Source organism: Orcinus orca, chromosome 18 (genome assembly GCF_937001465.1).
Source record: "Orcinus orca chromosome 18, mOrcOrc1.1, whole genome shotgun sequence".
NCBI classification, from domain to species: Eukaryota; Metazoa; Chordata; class Mammalia; order Artiodactyla; family Delphinidae; genus Orcinus; species Orcinus orca.
In genome coordinates, this window is record NC_064576.1 from 67,644,255 (window position 1) to 67,667,372 (window position 23,118).

Consider the following 23,118-nt stretch of genomic DNA (forward strand, 5'->3'; position numbering starts at 1 on the left):
ATTTAATAAGTATTCAATTAAAAAAATAATGCAGTTGAAAGAGCAAGTAAATAAACTATTCATGTGTAATTGATTAACAGAATATTGCTGTGACCCACACATATACATTTAAGTAATTGTCCTTTTATGTTTTCAAAATGTATTTATTTATGTATTTATTTAATTTATTTTTGGCTGCGTTGGGTCTTCGTTCCTGCATGCAGGCTTTTTCTAGTTGCGGTGAGCGGGGGCTACTCTTCGTTATGGTGTGCAGGCTTCTCATTGTGGTGGCTTCTCTTGTTGCAGAGGAGGGGCTCTAGGTGCACGAGCTTCAGTAGTTGCAGCACATGGGCTCAGTAGTTGTGCCTCACAGGCTCTACAGCACAGGCTCAGTAGTTGTGGCACACGGGCTTAGTTGCTCCATGGCATGTGGGATCTTCCCGGACCAGGGCTCGAGCCCACGTCCCCAGCACTGACAGGCGGATTCTTAACCACTGCGCCACCAGGGAGGTCCCTGCCCTTTTATGATTAAAGATGATACTACTAACTCATCTGTGGTTACTGACAACAAACAAATGAGCTTCCCTTTGATTCTGCTGAATTTTGCTTTTATTTTAGCCCTAAAGTATTAGATAATTTTCCATTACCTTCATTTTCATCATCATTACTGCATGGATTCATTAGGGCAATCCTTTTCACTCTCTACCCTAAGCTTATAGTCACATCACCTAAGCACATGAATAAAATCCAACCCGAACCTTTCCATCCCTATTAAAACAGTCAGTTCTGGCCTGCTCCCAATTTTCCTTATTTCGAGGCCACCCAAATGTTCATCTTCATGAAAATTTGAAACTTCATATATACTGAGACGTAAAATTAACAAGATAAGTTGATAAATTGTTATCAGCATGATTATTCATTCCACTGTGAAACCTTCAGGCAAGAAGAAGAAACAGTTTATACTCTGGCAAAAAGGAAAAAAAAAAAAAAAGGGCAGAAACCGAAAGTCTTCAAATGTTCATGCCTTGAACTGCATTACACAGTTATAAGTGCCAGATTCCTACTGTCTCATTGGACAGCTCTCATAATGTGGAAGTTACACAGGCTCCCTTAGCCAAAGGGATAAAACTCAAACCCAAGGCTCTAGTTCCTTTCACCAAAAAACGAAAGAGTGGAACTCAAAATAAAAACGACAGAAGGAAAACAGCATTCTAACAGCAACAGGTTACACAAAATATCACTAATCAAGGAATATAATAAAAATCATGATCACTCAGGAGAATAACACCTATCAGTTGTTACCCAGTGGGTAATATTCAAGCCTTCTTACTCACAGGAGCTAAAAGGAATTAATGTCTTAGAAGAACTGAAGACTTTCTCAATTGACATTAAAACATATTAGTAATCAGGGCACACAGGTCAAAAAATTTCCCTGCTCACTCACCAAGCATCTTAAAAAAAAAACTCTCTACAGGTAGTGCCATTGATCTATAAAAATTTTCCTAAAATTACATCCTAAGGTTGTAACATATCATTTTAAAATTCTATAAAATAGTATAATATCAACGGGACTTCCCTGGCAGTCCAGTGGTTAAGACTTTGCCTTCCAATGCAGGGGATGTGGGTTCGATTCCCTGCCTGGTCTGGGAGCTAAGATCCCACATGCCTTGCAGACAAAAAAAACAAAGCATAAAACAGAAACAGGGCTTCCCTGGTGGCACAGTGGTTGGGAGTTCGCCTGCCGATGCAGGGGACACGGGTTCGTGCCCCGGTCTGAAAGGATCCCGCATGCCGCAGAGCGGCTGGGCCCGTGGGCCACGGCCACTGAGCCTGCGCGTCCGGAGCCTGTGCTCTGCAACGGGAGAGGCCGCAGCGGTGAGAGGCCCGCGTACCGCAAAAAAAACAGAAACAATATTGTAACAAATTCAATAAAGACTTTAAAAAATAATAATAAAATAGTATAACATCAATAAAAAATTTTTAAGAAATAAAAAATTTTTAAGAAATAAAAGATACAGTCTAAATGTCGTTTTCTTGGAGAAGCCTTTCCTATTTTTCTAGAGCAAGGGTCTTCAAACTACTGCCTACAGGTCAATTCTAGCTTCCTGCCTTATTGTAAATAAGGTTTTATTGGAAAACAGCTATGCCTGTTCATTTCCATATTGGTTAAGGTTGCCTATAGTATAATTATATATATATATATATATATATATATATATATATATATATATTTGGTCTTTGCCCTCAGTTCCTGGCACAGAGCTTCAAAAATCCTTGGAATTTCATGAGTGATAGGAATTTATTTTGTTATTCGTGATTAGCTTCTTTTGATCATACCTAAGGTTATGCTAACAAGTGACTCAAGGTGGGCCCTTAGATAGTTTCAAGAGAGGGGATGGCCAATGAAAGACCAAGCATGTGAGTAGAGGCCTGGAGATTGAATTCAGTTATGTGGCCAGTGATTAAATCAATCATCCTACATAATGAAGACTCCATAAAAACTCTTGAACAATGAGGTTCAGGAAGCTTCCGGGTTAGTGAATGCATTGATGTGTTTTTGAGCACAGAAAGGGCATGGAAGCTATGTGTGCCCACTCCAATACCTTGGCTGTTCCTCAGTTGTATCCTTTACAATAATACTAATTGTCAGTATGGTGCTTTCCTGAGTTCTGTGAGTCATTCTAGCAAATTACCGAACCTGAGGGGTTGCTGTCACCCAGGCAGAAATTCAGATAGCCCCACTTGCAGCTGGCATCTGAAATGGAGGCAGTCTTGTGGGACTGAGCCCTTAACTTGTGGTGTTTGGGCTAACTCCAGGTAGTTAGTGTTAGAACTGCACTGAATTCTAGGACACCTAACTGGTGCCAGAGAATTAGTGTTGGAAAATCATGTATTTTCTTTTAAGTACTGGTTATGGCTGCCTTCCTACTACAACTGCAGAACTGAGTAGTTGTGATAGACACCATATGGCCCAAAAGCCTAAAATACTTGGATCTTTATAGAAAAAGTTTGCCTACTCCTGTTCTACATAATTAGTTTCTCAAAGTCTCCTCGTTCAACATTTTTGGTCCATATCACTCACACATCAGCTATTCCATTTATATATTTACTTGTATATAGTTGTTCAAGTTGACCCTTGAACAACTGTGCAGGTCCACTAATACATGGGAATTTTTCAATAAATACTATATAGTATTAAATGATCTGCAGTTGGTTGAATCCTCAGATGTGGAACTGTGGATATGGAGGGCTGACTGTAAAGTTATATGCAATTTTTGAGTGCTTGGGGTCTGGGCAACCCTAACCCCCATATTGTTCAAGGGTCAATTGTATTTATTTGTCTATCTCCCCTAGAAGATTACTACTTATAAACAAAAAACAGTTTCATTAATCATTCTATCTTTAGAACCAACTTCTTGGCATATGGTTGACTGAAGTTTAATAAAAACATCTATTCCAAAAACAAGCTTCTTAAAGCATGTTTCTATCCCAGTGTAGCTTATCGTCAACTTTAGTATCAGCTCTATGCTCTAGTTCTTAAAAAAAAAAAAAAAGGAAAAAATACTATTTAAAATCATAAAGTAATAGCATGTTAAAGCCTGAAAGGACCACACGTGTCATCTAACCCAATCCTTATTTTCAGTCAGGCAAAGTAAGGTCTGTAACACGTAAACGACTTGCCCAACTAATTAGTAACAAAGACAAGATTAGACTCCAAGTCTAAAATCAATATTCTTTTCACTAACAGTAGCAAACCTTTCTAACACCACAAATGAAAAATAACACAACTAAAACTAAGCTTTGAGGGTACCCCAAAAGTACCTTCCATTCAAGCTACTCAGAGTACCAGCCAATGAGAAGGCAACTGAATCAGAACATGAATTAACACACTGCTTCCTTCATCAAGAAAGTCTTGCTATGGGGGAAAAAAGTTATTTGAAATAAACAGTGTGTTTATTGACAAAATTATTTATATTCTGGCACAAGCTCCTTATCTCCTCTTAGACCAACAAACACTTCACAAATATGCAAACCTGATCTGTGGACCACATTTTGAATAGCAATGTGCTAAATGAACATTCTGTATAGTAGCAGAAACTTACTACTATAATGAACTGTCATATATGTAATTCATATATACAGTTCCCACTTAAGAGGAATAAAAGGGAAAATAACATCTTTTTCTCAGATACATATGAACAGACACATATGAAGTATATATAGAGGGATATATAGACAAAAGATATAGATAAATAGACACATAGATACAAAGAAAGAGAGAGAGAGAAGCAGAGGCTTGGAGAGATGAAATATTGATACTTGATACTCAAGGTCACAAACCAAAGAAAAGGCAGAGCCAGGATATGAATTCAAATTAGTTGTCCCACAACAGCCAAGCTCTTTACAGAAAACAAGGATACAAAAACTGACTTGACTGAAATAGCATTTACGCATTAATTTATAAATCTAAAAACAGAGTCAAAGACATTAGTTCATTGTTATAAAAGTCCTAAAAGAATCAGGTATAAGATGGAGCAAGAATTAGCACCCACTAATAATACACTTCACCACTGAACAGGCTGTCCTCTGTGACCAATCCTATTGTTTCAGGATAGAACAACCACAACTACTGAAAGAGTATGACAACACTAGTCTATCTAATCAGATCAACTTACATGGAATGAACATTTTGCTTTGCTCATGTCTCTTTTTTGCCAAAATGTCTTGCTCCACATTGCCCAAAGTCCTTAGCTACAAATTCACAAACTCTCACTTTTCTCAAGTGTTAAATGGGGATAGAAATGCCTCTGTCATGACGTTATTGTATTAATTGAGAATACTATATTTCCTTTATTCTAAGGAATATTTTTCACATTTTAACATTTCTGAAATCAACATATAACTCGTAACTGATGTGTACATTTAATGTAGTTGTGTTTCTTCTTCCCCCACCAAGAGCTGTTATTATATCAGTAACAGTCAACAGCCTAGCAGCACATCTAACAAAAACTTATAATTACTATTTTTTTTTATTATATTTGGTGCAAACAAGCACCAGATGATCCTGGTTTGTTTTGGAAACGGCTGCATTGTAGAACTTTTCTCTATGCACTTATATACAAATATATACATGTTTAATGCATTATTTTTATTTCTCATCTACCTACACTTTGTTGTCTAGAGACCTTGACTTTGCCAACTGCAGTTTTGCCAACCACATTACATTTCAAGAATGTGACTCCTGAGGGTGCTGGGAAACCGATGTATTTACAAGGTGCTAATAGAGCACAAAAATGGAAATGCTTAACTGCCTCAAAACTCTCTTTGTGTTAGAGAAGGATCAATAGTAGAGATAGAAGCTTAAGCTAAGTCCAAAAGTACAGGCAGGAATTTGCCAGAAGGAAAGCTCACTCCTAGAAAGACATTACTACTTTATAATGTGCTGACTTAAAGTTCCAGAGCTGGAATGCCCTTACTCCACCCTGTCTACTCAGCAAACCCCTGCTCCCCTTGGAAGCCAATTTCAATAGAATCCTCCACCTTGAAGTCTTTCCTGACTCCTGCAAATAGTTCATTACTTCCTCCTCTGTGATACTGTACTCTAATACATACTTTTACTCACGGTCACAAGAGGAAAAAAAAGGCAGAGCCAGAATCTGAATTCAGATTAGTCATTCCACAAAAGCCTGATCACATAATTTAGTATTTTTTTTTCTAATTTACACAGTGGTTTCTGTTTCTAGAATTCGAAATCCTTAAAGAAAAGAATCATCTTTCCAATCTCACTCTTTCCCCAGGTTTGATCATACTATCCCTAGGTATGGGCACTTCAGCTCCTAACAGTTACCTATAAATAAAAGTATGTTTAAATTAACCTCCCTCTCATCTCCATCAAGTATGATTATTATTGCTATTATTAAAGGAGAATGAAGATCTCAATTTTCTACAAACACTGCAGCAGATATAAAACTGTAATTAGCTGAGGAAAAAAGTAAAAACTGCTTGGACTTAAAGTGACACCAGTAAACATGTAATACCTTTCAATACATATACGAAGGTATATGAGAATACAAATACGAGGGAGACAAGAAGGAAAAAGTAGAAGAAAGGAAAAAGATAAAATATTTCAAAGTAAGAAAGTATCCTTACATCCTTTGCATAATGGAAAATATTAAGTCAGGAACTTCTCTGCTGCCTAGGTTTCCGTATCTGAAAACAAGATAATCTTCGAAATCTTACCAAGATAAGCATTAGCATTGCAGAATTCTAGTATTCTAGTATTCAATTCAGAGTCTTATTTAAAATATTGCACTCCTGATAATTAATACTGAAATTAGCAACCTAAATACAATAGGGGACTCTTATTCCGATAAAACAAGTAAATCTTCACAAAGTATATATATTCTGCTCTCTATATAAAGGTAAGGTTAGTTCTCAATTTCTGGTTTTGGTAAACAGGACATACATGCATTTCCAGAAAGTGTATTTTCACATAAAATTTTTAACAGTTAACTCACAAAAAGCAGTTGTTTATTCCATTAAGAAACCATCTAGCAAATTTTATAAGCAAAACATGTTAGAAATAACAGCACTTCATCCAACTCCTACAAAACAACTACATTTTATTCTATTTCTTCAACTCTGTAGCAATGCTTACAATTTGCCTTCCAAAGTATCTGCTGACAATAAAGTGCATTTTAATTTGTTGCAATATTGATTTCCATGAATTATTTAGGCAACTTTTACCAGGGCAGGGAGAACACGGTTTTCCCCAATGATACGTGGTTTTTAAATTGTTGCCATTAAGTCAATGCACTAGTTAGGATGTTTACTGACACTTAACAGGAAAGCCCACAATATAAGTGGCTCAAACAATATAAAGATTATGTATATATGTGTCTGTAAGTGTAAGTATATACAGTATATGAATATGCAGTATATATACACATGCATAAGCAGACATATTAAAAGAAAAGAGAGCATGCTAGAATATCTATTAGTTTCTTTCTATACTTACAATGGTTCATCTACTTTTGAGACGTCCCCTATAAATCAGTGCTGTCCAAAAAAAATATAATGCAAGCCATGTTATGTAATTTAAAATTTTCTATTAGCCACATTAAAAGAAAAATATAAAAGAAAATAGGTGAAATTAATTTATATTTCATTTAACCCAACATATCTAAAATATGATTTCAGCATGTAATAAATATTTTTAAATTACTAATGTGATATTTTTCTATACCAGCTCTTCAAAATCAAGTGCACATTTTATGCTTATGGAACATTTCAAGTGCTCACTAGCCACATGTGGCTAGTAGCTACTCTGTGACTGCACAGCTCTAGACAGATCTAGCCATCTTCCAAAACTCAATTCAAACATCACCACTTTTATGAAGCCCTCCCTTGACTCCCTTGGTACATTTCTCCCCTCAGTGTTGCCCACTATTCCCTAATTTATTTCTATCATAGAATTCACACATTTCATTGCCTGTATTTTTGACTCCCTGCAGTGCTAAAAATTCCAGGGCAGGGATTGTGTCTTGATCATTGTATCCTCAGTGTTTAGCATCACACATGGTGTGAGGATTCTAAAAATATCTGTGGAATAAAATGGTTATGTGGTCATATGTGGCATTAGGATGAAAATAAGTATATATATTCAGACCCAACAGATCAGTATTTAAATAGTGGAGGGGGCAAGGGGAAGGAGGAAGAAGAAGTAACCATGAACAAAAGAACTAGAAAACCTGCAAATTAAATATAGTGACAATTAGACAATTAGAAAGTGACAATTAAGTCAACTGTAAAATTACATAATTCAGTAACAGTGCATATTAAACATTCATAGCTGACTATCATTATATAAAGCAAAACTTTCTAGTTTTTCTTCAAGAATAAACTACTTTAATAGAGTCCCTCTTTAACAACTAATAACATGTGCCACAAATGTGATACATCTAATTATTGAATGTTATTCTCATAAACTACCTCTCCATTAATATATACCTTTATTCCTTTTACATACAAAGATATCAAGTTTGGGCTCTAAGATACAGAATGCATTATCATATTGATCCAAAACCCCAAGCACTCTTTCACCAGAAATGAAATCTCTGTTGTAAATGTCTATATCCCATATTTTCTAAGCAGGTCATCTTTAATTTATTTCAGAGTTTGGCAGCATAATTTTTCAATGTAATTGGGTGCAGCTGTCATTGTGAATGACAGTTTGTCATGCAGTAACTAAAATACATTAGTTTACCTTTCAGAGTGTAGATCACTAATCAGGTTAAACGTTATTTCTAGAATTTAAAAAGCCCAACATAATTAATGAAAAAAACCCAGCAAATCTGACTAAAATCTATTTGCTCAACATACTTTCGATAAAAGTACCTAAATGAGTATTTTCACAAAGAAAAATGCTTCTTCACAGCTACTCCACCCACCCCTAAAATAAGTCAGTCAGTCATCCTAAAAACGAATGCTTTTTATCTTAAGCCCAGGATGAAAAAATGTTAATGGTTCAAAACAACTCCAAGACCACTCAGGCAAGCTGGTTGAACTGTGACCAATTAGTGTAGTCAGTCCCTGTGTGGTACTAATGAGACCAAAAAAATGGGTTACATTTCCATTTGAATCTAAACTTAGTATAGTCAATGGCTAAAAGACTGCAACTAGAATCCCACCCAATTAGGGCCTGCTGTCTGCCAGGGGGATGACTTCAACAATAATAGCAATGAAACAAGCATGTGAACAGATTAACACCCAGAAGAAAGAAAAAACACAAAATTGACGCCTTAGCATATTTTATTCATAGGAACAGATACTCCAAAGAAACTACAGCGTGAAAAGTCACACTTTAAAGATGAATCATTAAATCTCAACTTTTAAAAATCATGAAAGTAAATATACTATTTTATAAATAGTTGCTGCACTATTACATATAATATTATTTGACCAAGCGTCTAACATTTTTTTCTGGAACATCCTTTGAAATTTTGTAATGCTGCTAATGGAAAAACTGTAATTTGATTTGCAGAAAGGAAAAACCACTGTCCTTTAGGGGGTGGGAGGGAACAGGATTTCCTTACAGAGGAAGAAGCTGAACAAAACAGTACTAATACTAGACCAGTTAAGAGAAAAAAGGCTTTTTAATGGTGATCCTGATACTGAACTGCATCAGGCCCACTTGAAGTTCCTTGTAGACTTTAGAAAACCATTAACTCTACTTTGATAAAATGTTACTGTTAAGAATTCTGATTTTATAAGGCTGAAAAAATTAAAAATAACTTTCAACACCCTTAGTTTTCCTTTCATCTCTTCCTCCACCTTTACTCTTAATCATGAACCACAAATACCTACACAAACAGAACTCCTCAAATAACTCAATGAATACATTTTATCACCTAATACATTTTATCACCTCCCCTGTGTTTGAAAGACCTTAAAAAAAAGTAAGCCAATGAACACTCATGGAATGAAAAAAAAAAAAAAAATGGGGTGGGACTTCCACAAGAAGAAATAAAGCTAATCTGATGTGGTTTGTAGTTAATGTTAGTGGACACAGCCATGGAAAGACTCCCTCATGACCCGTGTCCCTCTGTGTGGAAAGGTTTTCCACTCCTGCCCTTTATATGCGGGGAAACAGTTACTTGTCCTTCAAGATCCAATCCAAAGTCACTTAACCAATGATACCTTCCCAGATTCCTCCAAGCAAAGGTAGTGGAACCATTAATGTCTCCATAGCATTTTGTTTAAACCTTTGTAATATCACTTTTTGCCAATGGAATTTGTCTGATTTTTCTTCTTTTTCCTGTAATGAACCTCAAGTTACTGAAGGTAGGGACCATGAAATTCCTTTTTATATTCCCAATGAGAATCTTGACTCTGGCAATAGAACACTAGGTTAGGATTACTCAGTAATTTATTTAGTCATCACTTTAAGTGTTCTGAGTGTGCCTGAGTTAAAAGAAAGAAAAAAAAAAAAAAAAAAGGTATGCTTCTCCGTGAGAGTTATGACCCCAAATGGGCTGAGGCAAAGTGGAACTCCAGGCACCAAGATAAAGTGGAAAAACAAAAACAAAACAAAAAAAACCCACTGGACTAAGAGGGAATCTAGGTGATAATTCGAATTCTGTGAAAACCTGCAGGATCTTAACCCAACTGGTTCTTTCCTCAACTATGCAAGCGATAAGAGTCAGGCTATTCACCACATCTGAAGACCCTATGACTCCTCATATACATATATACAAACACATCAAAATATCTCTATCCACCCCCTTCCTCAAAAAAAATAAAAACTGAAATGTTAAGGAAGAGGCAAACACAGAAATTAAAAGAACCAGAATAGCCTGAGAAGACAAGATTTGTAACTAAGCCAGAAGTGACAAAAACAAGCAAAATATATAAAATGTGAAAAAAAAAAATCCTCTTTCAAAACAAGTTCACTAAGCAGCACAAAGTTCTAGATTCTATGTTAAGTACTCAGGATACCAAGGTGAATAAGACAACATTCTGATCTCAAGGGATTCAGAGTCTCTAGGGTGGTTTGACAAGTAAACAAATAATTAAAATAGGACAAGCAATCTGAACTATGCTAAATCTGAACTATGTACAAAGTGTTATGGGAGAGCACAGAATGGGAGGAAGAGCTGTTGGGGGAGATCAGAGAAGGCATCACTTAAGTGGGGGACAACAGCTGATTCTTGAAACATGAACAGGAGTTCTTTAGACAAAAAAAGGAAGACATGATAACTTGAAAAATGCAATGATTATTCAGCAAGTAACAGTCAAGACAGCATAATAAAAGAAAATTCTTCCACTGATGACTCATATCTCATAAGCTTTAAAAATAATTTAAATACTTAATTTAAATTCGAGGACTTTTAAAGGGGAATCAAGTTATAGAAAATAAATACAAATCAAGTACAATAATTTTATGACATTTTATAATAAAATATTGCCGATATAATTAGAGCTGAAAATACTTCTCCTCTTTTAAAATACCAGACTTAGTTTAACCTAGAAAGACAATGACTATTTTTATTTCATTGAAGATTTTATATTGCAGGTCAAGATGATAAAATAAGATAATGCATATTGTATGCTTAACATAGCGCTTGACATGTAAAGATTAAAGAACAACAAACCTAGGAACAGAACATCTAGCTTTGAGTCTAATTTCTGCTTTGCAACCTTGGACAAGCCCCTTCATTTCAGCTGTAGTTTACTTATTATATTAAAGTAGACCCACATTTATTTCAAAGGGGCTGGTAGAGGATTTTAAAAACATAAGGTATGTTATCAACCCCAATTCTATAAATGCCAATTCCTTCCCCACACATGAAAAGTTTTTAAAAAACACTGGAAATACTCATATACCATCTTTAAATCAGCTACAAGTTATTTCTTTCAGAAAATGGAAGTAGTTGCTAAAGAGAAATATATCTAGACATTTAACACTTCCATAAAATTTTCTATTAAACAATGTTTGCTCTACTTCAGTGAACTGAAAAAAGAATCACAATTATTGGAAATTATATCACCTAGACTCTAGTTAACTCATTTGTTCTATCCAAGCAAACATGGTATGTGTGGTGGTGCATCTGATTAACACTAAAACATAACAAATCTACTTTTTCTATATAAAATAAATATATCAATGTATACTATTTTTTTCTTGTTCAGAGTAATATCTAAAATACCCACACTTTGCCTAGTGAAAAGGTATACAAATGAAAGCTAGTTACCATTTATAATACTGTATCACCATTCCCCAAAACTCTAAAATTAATACTTCACAATATAGGCCGTTAGATCACTTTGTGTACAAATCCATCAAACTGTCCTGCATTCATTTTTATTTCCTGTGATCAGCAAGTCCTGAGTCCTCTATGGGCAGCATTCTCTACCACAGAATCAGCTCACTGATGCTGGCTGGACCCGACCCTCCCTTTCCAGCATCATCTCTTCATATAATGCAAGCCTTTGGGATAATTTCTAAGCAGCTACATTTTGTTCAATAATGGAGAAGATTATAGCCTTTGAATCTGAAGGCCTGAGTCCTACCCTGGTACTTAATACCTGGATAACCTTGTCTAATACTTCACATTTCCTGCAGTCTTAGTTTCCACATCTGTAGAGAAGGAATGGCATCTGAAAAGGGAGTTATTCTGAGGATTAGTTAACACAGCACAATTTTGCAAGTACACTGGAAACAGTTAAGAGCTATTAAAATATACACTAATATAATTTTCTAAAACAACTGATCACAAAATAGTTTTCAGTCCCCTAACTTGCCTCTTATGTTTGTAACTCAAGTAGTTTTCTAAATATTTAAGCTAATACTCCAAGAGGGAGGTATTATTTACCCAGGATCACCCTTCATGGCCTAGTATACATCCAGATGTGAAATTCAGCCATGTCAAGGAAGGAAGAGATAGAAGGAATTCTAGGCAAAGGAAGCTGTGTCACCTCACGCCTATTCGTTCCCCAATTTCCCATTAGAAAAAATTATCCCAGACGCTGTTAAAGACTATGCGGGATTCAAAACAGACCCCCTATGTTTCATTAGAAGGTGGACACCTGAGATTCCTTCTCTGACAGGTTCACCAGCTCAGGTAATCCAAGCTAAAACAGAACTCAGTTTTAGTTAGATCATTATTTTCTTTCTATGATCATATGGTCATCAGGCTCAAGATAAGAACAAAAATAACAATAGTAAAAAAATAAAAATAAAAAAATAACAATAGTAAATACTATACAAAGTTAGCTTTGTACCAAGCACTTTATATATATTAATTCATTTAATCTGTACAACCTTATGAGGTAACTCCTTTACACATAAGGAAACTGAGGCACATAAAGTGTGAATGGCTGTATAATATTTCATAACATAGATATAAAATTACATAACCTTTTCCTAATGTGAAAATATAGGTTATTGCTAATTTTTTACATCATTAAACTACATTTAACCCTCATACTTGTCCACAGGTAATTTTTCCTCAGCCTAAAGAACTAAGGATTAATGACAAGAACCTCTTTAAACTTCTTGACGCATATTGGGAAAATGTTACTCAGAACAGCTGTACCATTTTACATGCCCAACAACGTCATTTAAGATTATTTTAGCATGCTGATAAAACACTGGTAATTTTCCTTTTAATCATTTGTTTTTCAGGGTATCTCACTATTACCTTATGTTCTTATTTAGTGAAGATGAATTTTCGTAATAATTAGCAATGTCTCTTTCTTCTTTCTTGAAATGCATCAAGCCCTTTGCCAAATTATTTTTCTTATGATTTGTCCTATGATACTTAATACCTAAAGTTTTTTTATAATTTTAATTCTAAATATTAGTTAGGAATCACTGGAGTGCAACAAATAGAAACCTGATTCAAACTGGCTTAAGCAAAACAAGAAATGTATTAGCTTAATGCACTGAAAAGCCTGGCAGTATAAGTGACTTGAAAGGCTCCAAAGATGTCATCGGTAATCTCTTGGTTCTTGGTGCCTCTGTGATAGCTCTATCCTCGAGCATACTCTGCCTTCATGGTAGCAGAGTGACAGTCAAATCTAGACTTACATTCTAACATCTTAGCAACTCCAGTGATGAGTATCTTTTTCTTTCTCCAGCAGAATGAAAGGAGTTATCAAGCTTTCGCAGATGTGCAGGTAGATATTTAACCAATATCTGTTACTGATGGGCCAAGTACAGTTTCTATTCCTGGTCCAGGAAAGCAGAAAGGAGTCCAGGGAAACCCCAAACCATATAAACCAAGAATCAAGAAGAGATGACTCCTCAATCAAAAAATTCAGAACTGTTAACAGCAGAAGGAATGGACGCTATGCAGCCAAAACCAAAAGAAATCTACAACATTCTAGCCCTCGGCTACCCAGCCACCTTATACATTCACTTCTTTCCATATATATAACTTCTTAAATATCCATGTTTAACAATGTTACTATCTTAACCACAACAGAAAATGCACTCATCACTTCACCATGGGTCTGGGAGGCAGGGAGGAAAACAAAGACAATGTCAAGTTACTGGATCCAGCTACAAGTCTGAAATCTTTATGCTATTAGTGTTATTCTTGGTCAGTTCCAAACATGCATTTTTTCGTGGTACCTCATAATCTGACAATATATATCTATGTAATAAAGTTAACTATCCTCCGTTAATCAATATACAATGGCAAAAGAAAAAAATAATAATAATAATGCCCACTAAGAAGAGTGGAGAAGATAAATATGGAGGAAATAATCAAGAGGACATGACTGTCAGCTGACCCATGAGCTGGATCTGGGCAATCAGAGGCTCCTCAGCCCCTCCCCTGTCCTTAGAATATATACTCTGCCTACTGTTCCCACAGTGGGAACGCTTCCAAGGAAATAGCCTCGAGAGCAAGGTGTTGTTGAAACCATCTGGATGGTATATGTGACTGAACTTAATTAAGGCCTCTGTAGTTTAACTTTTAAGATTCTGGCAGGCAGGTGTAGAGACCACTCATCTTGCGGCTGCCCAAGACAAGCCTCATAAGCTCCCCTGCTTAATAAACCTGCCAGCTACCAATCTGGAGTGGTCTGCCTCTTTTCTTCAGTCTCTCCTTGCCCTCTGTGCACAGGGACCAGTTTGCAAATCAACAGTAAACAAACCATGGTCACTAATTCAAACCACAGTCCATATACTACTGGTCAGAGTAGCAAGAATTGCCTGTTACGGGAATGGAGTCTCTTGGTCAACCAATCTGGATGCACTTATTATATTTTATTATATATCTGAGATATGCACTATCTCAGAAGACCTCACTTGTCCATTATCCTCTATGGCCTCAGATTTTCCTTCTAGCAGCTGTACTGCTTTAGCAACCCACTTCCTCTTACTGAGGCTTAGAACTGCCTTAGAAGTAAAAAGAACACAGGTCTTTGTTTACCAGGCTTGAGGTTGCCCTGGAAATAGTTTCCCTAAAAGCTCAGAAAGCTTTTGGTCAATTTATTTCAGTCAACTGGTTGAACTAGTAACCAAAGCCAGAGATCTTGTCAAGATACCAACCTACCTTTTAAATTTCATAGCAATATTCAGTCTCATAGCAATAGGCCTTCACATTACTCATCCCTTAAAACACTCTGCTTAATGACTTCCCTTGAAGCAATGTGAAATAATAAGCTGGATGAGGAGGCACAGCTATTCTATCACTTGTTCCCTGGTTGCATCCTCTTTTAAAACTCTTTAGTAACTGGATTGTTATTTTGGTCAGGAGGTTGGAAGTATAATGCATGAGGTGCTTGAGAGAAGCTTGTAAAACAGAACTTTACCTGGCTTTAAACTCCTGTCTTTCCTTTTACCAATTTTAGCATGGGGTTAAAAAAAAAAAAAAAAAAAAACACACACACAAAAAAAATTGGGCTTTCCAATCCTCATGGTTCTTGATTTTCTGATTCTCTTGTATGGTAGCTACAGGCAGAAAAGGCCTCTCTTACTTGGAAGGACAATATTTTCTCCCCTCTGTGCTCTCAAGCATTCCAGCTTGGACCAAAGCAAACTCCTTTCTTATAAGGCAAGAAGTGGACAACACACTTGAGGATCCCTAAAGTTCCAATTTTAGTAGCTCCATGGGCAAAGACAACCTAGGTGACAATCAAAACAGCTGTCCCATAATTCCTTTTAAGGAATTTCTAGGGGAAAGCAGTCCTTACTGCCTTGCACTCCATTTCAACATTCAAGGTCTGTTCCTACAATACCCCACTTCCAGTTACTAATGTCTATGCTAGTAAGAATTCCTTCTATTTACAAGTGACAAAAATCCAATTTAAACTGACTTAAAGCTAATAACAATAATAAATTCTGAAAGAGAGAATTTAATGGTTAGAAGATAATAACCACAGACACAGAGAACTCCAAGTGCTCAAGAAGAATCAAGAATATATTTATCTCTCTTGGTTTCACACTTGGTCAAATTCTAATACAGGTACCTACAGCTATAGGATGAGTCTACCAGCTCAACATCCCCAACAGGAAGAGTTCCCAAGTCCTGTGACTCACCCTGTGTCTCCCCTCAGGTTAAATGCTCATCCCTGAACCAATCATGGTGATTCTGGACATGTCTGGGTTATACACCAGCCCACCTGAACCCACCTGAACCAGCTGAACTAAGAATGGAGGATGAGTGGTTCATTAAAGGAAAATTGAGGTACTATTACCAAAAAGGGGAAATGTATGCAAGACAGACAGAAACAAGAAATGCCCACTATTCCTAGTAACATGACAACTGGCTACATTTTTTTTTTAATTTCTATTCAATGCCATATATATTATTCTTTGTTTAAAATAATGTGATCTTAGTTACATGTATATATACTTGACATACATATATTGAAAAATAATTAACAGATTCTTATTCCAAGATGTCAGTTCAAAATAATATTTACATATATAGTAATGCCTACATAGAGAACATCATACATATTCAACAAATATTTCTAATTATAAGAATAGGCAATACATTAACTTTACAGGAGTCTAATTTATTTCAAGATCTTGGGTCTGGACCCTACTGTTGAACAGAATTTCAGAAACTTGTCCTCTACTGCCTAATAATGGTGTCCTGCATACTCAAAATGCACTTACTTTATCCAAGAGCCAGAAATACAAAAAATAAATATACATAATATAGGCTTTTGCTCTCACAGAGTTCACAGCATAGGAGTGGAAACATGTATAAATAACTAAATACTATACACAATACTAGACAATGATAGGTATATCTTTGTATAAGGAGATATGCTGATATTGCACAAAATATCAGAAGTACAGGCAATAAATGAAAAATCTATGAAACTAACTGATGCAAAATAGTATTAAAGTAAATAGTCAAAAATGTGGATGACTGAATTGTATAATACTGCTACATCGGTGATCCAAAATGGGAGCTGATTTTGCTGGAACCAATGAATTTCTTGACACTGTGTTTGAAAAATATATAGCAAAAGATGAGGGAACCTTGAGATACATTTAATTAGCCACATAGTATTTGCCAAAAACTGACTAGCAATATAAAAAATACTTATTTAAAATTAATATAACTTGATAACAGACTTGTTATAGAATATATGCTGCTTAATGTCATTTATGACTAAATTAATACTTTTGAGGAAAACCTCAGAACTCCTTAAGGTATTGAAACTTCCAATATTTACATATGTACTCAATTTAATTTTCAATACCTGATAACAAGAATAAAATATAATTCAAATTAATATGTAAAGACTTACATGTCAACCTAAATTAAAATGTAGGAAATTCTCTTTTAATATAAATAAATGTGGTTTTATTAATATTAAGGACTTAATATTAAGGACTTCATGATTCAAAATGCAACCACATATTTTTAGAGTAAATTTAGTTCAAAAACATATCTTTTGTTTGTGAAATTTAAAATATCTTGAAAATATAATTTTAAAGATATTTATATCCAGCTGCAAATGAAAAAAACTCTAAGGAAGAAAAGTTACTGTCACATTCAAGTATAGAAGAATAACTTTCAAATTTCCTTTGAACAATAATACCATGATCCATATGTCAAGAGAAGAGAGGCCCTTAGCCCACAAAGTCCCCTCAAAGTATCTTGTTATGCTTTTAATACAATATACAGTATGCCACTTAGAACATAAAAAAATAAAATTATCAGAGGAAATATTTTCTACAGCTAAAGATACACTAATATATTGCACAATTTGTGAAAAAATAACTGCAAATTAAATGTTATAGATTTATACTACCTAAGAGAGCTATTCAAAAAAGTCCTACTGTCAATTCTTTAAGTAAATATTAATCCTTTATTTTATCTTTTCTAAAAATAAGTTTATATTAAAATCTGTGATAAGAAGACATGTTCATGTTATAAACAAAGAACATATTATGTATACATAGAATTTACTTCAAGGAAGGAAAAACTTTATATAAACATATGTTAAGTGTGTTTACAAAGGAAGCAATGGATTAAGTAGTATGCCTGCTTTATAACTGAAACAACCAACAAAGTTCCTTTTCTACAGTTAAATGCTCTTTTACTGCCACATTAAATAATACCTCCCAAAGCCAAAATTTGTTGATCAGTTTTTTTCATCGGTAAAGCTACAATGCAAAATCCTTGACAATACACTCTCACTGTAACCTATTTACAAACTAACTTACTCATCTTCCTGATCTTGTCCACCTTGTATTTGAATGTTTCAAGTCAACTATAATATCATTGTACAAATACGTTCATCTACAATGGAAATTACTCATTTTATTTCTCATTCCATGGTGATTCTTCAACAAACTCCCACAATCCACCTAATAGTGGAAATGGACCTCTACCTTTGGCAAAAGAAAAAAGCCCCAAAATTACAACCATGGCTGTGTTAAAGGAGTCCTATATTTTAATGCATACTTCAACTTTACTCTGCAAAACTTTTAATTCTTTGGGCAAGACATGTGAGAAACCTAACAACCAAGTATCAGTATTCTCATCATATAAAGAAAAATAACATACAAAAAAAAAGGAAAAAAAATATTCTGACAAAGGTGACTGAGACAGGGTTTTGTTTAAGGTAGAAACCGTTTTGTTTTGAAGTTTCATTAGTTCTTCCTTTCTTTTCTGTCATAGAAATCACTGTGATAAATATTTCACTATTCCACCTACTTTTTAATTTAATGTTTTAAATTAAGACTGAAAACTGAAAAAACTCATTTCAGAGATTAATATTAGAGGCTTCCAACCTTTAGCAAGCCACTGAGTGCCCTAAATGGATTTTACTGATTTACTCATTAAATAAATAGAATTAAGTTTTGATAATTATTTTTTAAATGCCTATGATCTCCAAATATTTTCTCAATCAACTTAAATTTTCACATGACATTTTCATCATGAGTATATTGGAAAGATAAAGCACTAAACCTACCATTCAAGAAATACTACACTGCAAATGACTAATGTGTATTCCACAATCAATATAATTAACAACTTAATAGTAAATAGCTCCTTTTGTCATTCTTTTCCCCAAAAGTTTCCATTTAAAGATCAATTGTACTCTTTAAGTACGTACAAAGAAATTTTAAACATAACTTTCTTTATGCCAAAAATAAAAATGTCTTTGTAATGCAGTTACAATGTCTTAAATGGATTTGGGGATATACCATGTCAGTATTACCTTATTTCTGATTACTCTAATAAAGCTTAACGGTAAAGTTAATCTTTAAAATAATGTTTGCATGTTGAGACTTCATGCCAGATTTTCACTGCACTGAAGAGAATTGAATTTCTTTTTTACCTCAAAAGAAATATTTCACTTCCTTTCTTAACCTACTGTATATCTATAGAACCCCATCTGTTAAGAACTGATCCAGCATACGTTGCTACTGCTGCAGAGTCCAAACTGGTTACACATTCAAATCAGTTTCCAGCTTGTGGGAGCCCCTATTGCCTCTTATCACGTTAAAATGTATTAAGTAAGCATACAAATACTTATTAAAAATAACCTAATATCACACCATCTAAGGTAAAAATGGTATTGGAAATCTGGAAAACTGTAAAAAAAAAAAAACCTTTAAATGTTTCCTTTTAAATTTACATAAATACAGTACCTGATAACCTACTAACATATTTTGAGATTTCATCTCATTAAAAAAAAAAAGGGCAAGTACTGACCTCCTATTTGCAGCTGGTTATAATTAAAACACCCAAGAAAACAATATTTCTATTAGTGTCTTAAAAAGAATTTGGTTATACCAACGCAGTGACAGCCCCCCAAACTTACACTGACTTTTTGTGATTTGTTTGATAGGTACACAGAAGTACAAAGAGGTGTTTGGTATTTAAACAGGCATAAATCTAACAAAGAAAAGTCAAATATTCTCTTATCTTTGACGTGACACCCCAGCAAAACAAACAACAAAAAAAAACAGCTTTAACTCTTCTGTGAATTTAAGAGGTACAGAAACCAAAGACATTATCTAATCCCTGTCCCTGTCTCAGGGCACCACTGCTGTAGCTGCAGCTTTCTTTCAGTTTTCCAATAGATCAAATAAAAATAATTGCTTAGCTGAAAATTCTGACTGCATGGGTGTGATAAAATCTCCTTGCAAGCAAATTTTTATATTCCTGTGACTCCACACCAAATACAATAGCCAACTGATTGCTCTTGATTTAAGCTTGCCTTCGAAAACCCAACCTTACAGTTTGTCAAAGACTAGGTATTGCAGAGGAAACTGTTTAAAAAGCTTTGCTGCAGCAAAAACTGCACTTACAAGGCATTAAAACATGAATTAATCTTAAATGAACTAGTCTTATTATCCGAAATCTATGATTCTCCTCTCTTTATTTCCTCCCCATGTCTTCCCCTGACATCTTGAACGCTTCTTAGCCTCTCCGTAGATAGATATCGCAAAACATTAAGTCATACACAGTTCTGCAGTAACTCTTTCTTATCACGAAGGATACCAAAAGCTAGGGTTGAATTTAACACCTTTCCTCTAATCTTTATCCACATGCCATGCTCTCTGAAGGCAACCACAGAAATCAACCTGTATGATTTGGTGTCCTCACATTTTAACATCTGATGTGCACAAAAATTACTTAAGAGGTCAGCATATTCAGGGCAATATTACAAAGAAAGGAAGGCTACCTAAAAAGAGATTGGGGTGGGGGTGGGGGATACAGCCACAACACTCTCCAACATAGCCTCGTAATATATTTAAAGGCAGATGCAAAACTGCATCATTTTTCCTCCTCAATGGAAAACATCACCTCCCAGCTGCTCAAGTTGGACTTAATGCACTTCTCGCATTTCAGCAGCACCGGGGAATTTAGGCTCCAGGGGCAAGGCTTCCATCCTCAGAGAGCCACACCACGGACAATTAAGAGTGTCGGAGAAAGAACCCCAGAGAAAAGGAGGCCTTCCGCTCCCCCTAACTAAACTCTCAAGTCAACCCAAAACCTGCACGACAAGGAACAATTGACGACTCATAGTCATGAGAAGTGATAATAAGCGGTGTTAAGTTGGGCTCTGCGCTCAGGTGGCAGGAGAGGACCGGAGGAGAGCAGGGAGGTGGCGTGGCTTGGGCAGCGCGCAGGCAGGTCACCCGCTAAGCAATACCCGCCGGACGATCTGGGCTCGCAGGGACGAGCTGCGTGTGTGACCAGGGGGGTGGTGGAGGGGTTGGAGCCAGCGTTTGGGAAGGGAGGCCGTGGGGGCTGGGAGGCAGATGGCGAGCACGCCTTTTCCCTTACCAGGTTGAGCACCGTCTCTACGATGTCCCTGTTGCTGACCTCTCCGACCTGTATGAGTCCAATCAACACTGCGAATTTCATCCGGATGTTGCGGATCGGCACCGAAGGGTTAATCATCCCCGCGGGCAGCACCACCGAGCCGGAGCCGGACGCCCCTCTCAGCTCCCCCATCCCGCTGCCGCCACCACCGCTACCCCCGCCGCCGCCGCCGCCGCCGCCGCCGCCGCCGCTGCTGCCGCCTCCGCCTCCGGCCCCGACGGCGATGAGCCCCACGGGTTGAGGCTCGAGCCCCGGGCCCGGGCCCGGCTTCTCGCTTGCCATTTGCCCCCCTCCTGAGGAGAATGAAAGAGCCGTGGCGCTGCCTCCGCCGGTACCGTTATACCTGCCTCGGCCCCCGCCCCCCGGCCGTCGCCTCGGAGCCCCAGCATCCACCAGCGCCGCGGCGCCGGGCCCGCTCCCCGCGTGCGCCTCAGCCCGGCCCTTTCCGGCGCCCTCCCCGGCGGAGGCGGAGGGTTATTCTCAAGCTTATTCCCGGCGGCGGCGGCGCCGCTAACCGCTGCCCGGCGAGCGGCAGTGCCCGCCCAGCAGCTGTGCCGCTGGGGCCGCCGCTGCCTCCTCTCGCTCCCCCTCCCGGTCCGTCCGGCCCGGCCCGCCCCCCGCGGAGATGCTGCCGCCGCTCCGAAAAGCCCTGAGGCGTGAGCAGCTGGCTGCGGCGCTGGCCGGTGCTGAAGCTCAGGCTGTGGCCGATGCTCCTAACGCCGCTGCCGCCACCGCTACGGGCGCCACTGTTGTTGTGAAGCCCCGACGCCGCCGCTCACTCCGCCATGTTGCCGCCCCCTGCCTGCGGTACCGGCCACTGCGCCTGCGCAGAGCCTCCGGGGGGCGGAACCCTCGTGCACCCCCTCTTTTGCCCTGCCCTCCTTCTCCTTCCACCCACCCAGCCCGACACCCCTCGTCCCTCCCCCAACCACCCTGAACGGATAGACAGGTGAGCAGGTGCATGGGGACCGCTGCCAGACACTGGGGCGAGCGGGCAGAGGCGGGGCGGGTGGTGGCTTCCTCACAGTTTTTCCCTGGAGGGTGGATTCTCCCTGCGGGGAAGGACACAGAGTGTGTGTCTCGCCTTCGCTGCCACCTCCTTAATTTCCTCAATATCCTCTTGCTAGGAGGAGGTTCATCATCTTCGTCGTCGCATCCAGCAGCTGCTACTGCCAGTGCCAGGTGCCTTGTAAGGTAGGGGAGTGGCAAACGGCCTCTTTCTGCCCCTCTTCGCCCTTCCCTCACTCCAGCCTGCCGGGCCCCCCTGGAATTTCCCAGTGAAAAAGTGGCTGGCAAAGCAGAAGCAAACGAGCTCTGCGGAATGATCCTGCATTGTCGGGGGAAGGATACAGATGGAGTATAGGGGCTCTTTTTCTACAGCCGTGAAAGAGGCTGACACCTGCACACATAGGCACGACTTAAAATAGAACTTGTCAAACAGTGATCCACTCTGGATGGAGCTCTGAACAACAAACAGTTCTCGAACTCACCTCCCAGACTAAAAAGGCTGCACTGTGTGACACTGTGGGGTAGTAGTTTGGTGGGATACACAAATGCCACATTTTAAAAATCAGTAACCATCCTCAGGTATGATGCCAGTTAATGATGCCTCCCTTTTTCTTAGGCATGTATAGTTCAGAGGATTTGGGAATTATCTTAAAATATGGGTAATTCTCTGCCAGCCTAGATCTGTGGTAAAAGTAGATTTCTGTGTCTTCACATATATAGAATGAAAAAATTACTTTTAGTTTAAAAAATTAAAATGTATACAGCAGTCTTGCTGCTCGTGTTCAATTAAAACTATATAGGCATGACTGCT

General features: G+C 37.6%; 1 protein-coding gene across 5 annotated transcripts in view; it reads right to left on the reverse strand.

The window, feature by feature from the left end:
- NBEA (neurobeachin) overlaps nucleotides 1–22,089 on the reverse strand; it is a 629,334-nt gene extending 607,245 nt beyond the window's left edge. For 4 of the 5 annotated variants that reach the window (XM_049701354.1, XM_033410053.2, XM_049701353.1 and 1 more), the window contains exon 1: nucleotides 21,261–22,089. In XM_049701354.1, coding sequence (XP_049557311.1) covers nucleotides 21,261–21,581 — 321 coding nt within the window. In that variant the 5' untranslated portion in view covers nucleotides 21,582–22,089. The remainder of the gene's footprint in view (nucleotides 1–21,260) is intronic. The other variant, XM_033410055.2, reaches the window with a different exon arrangement.
- Nucleotides 22,090–23,118: the final 1,029 nt, after the last annotated feature.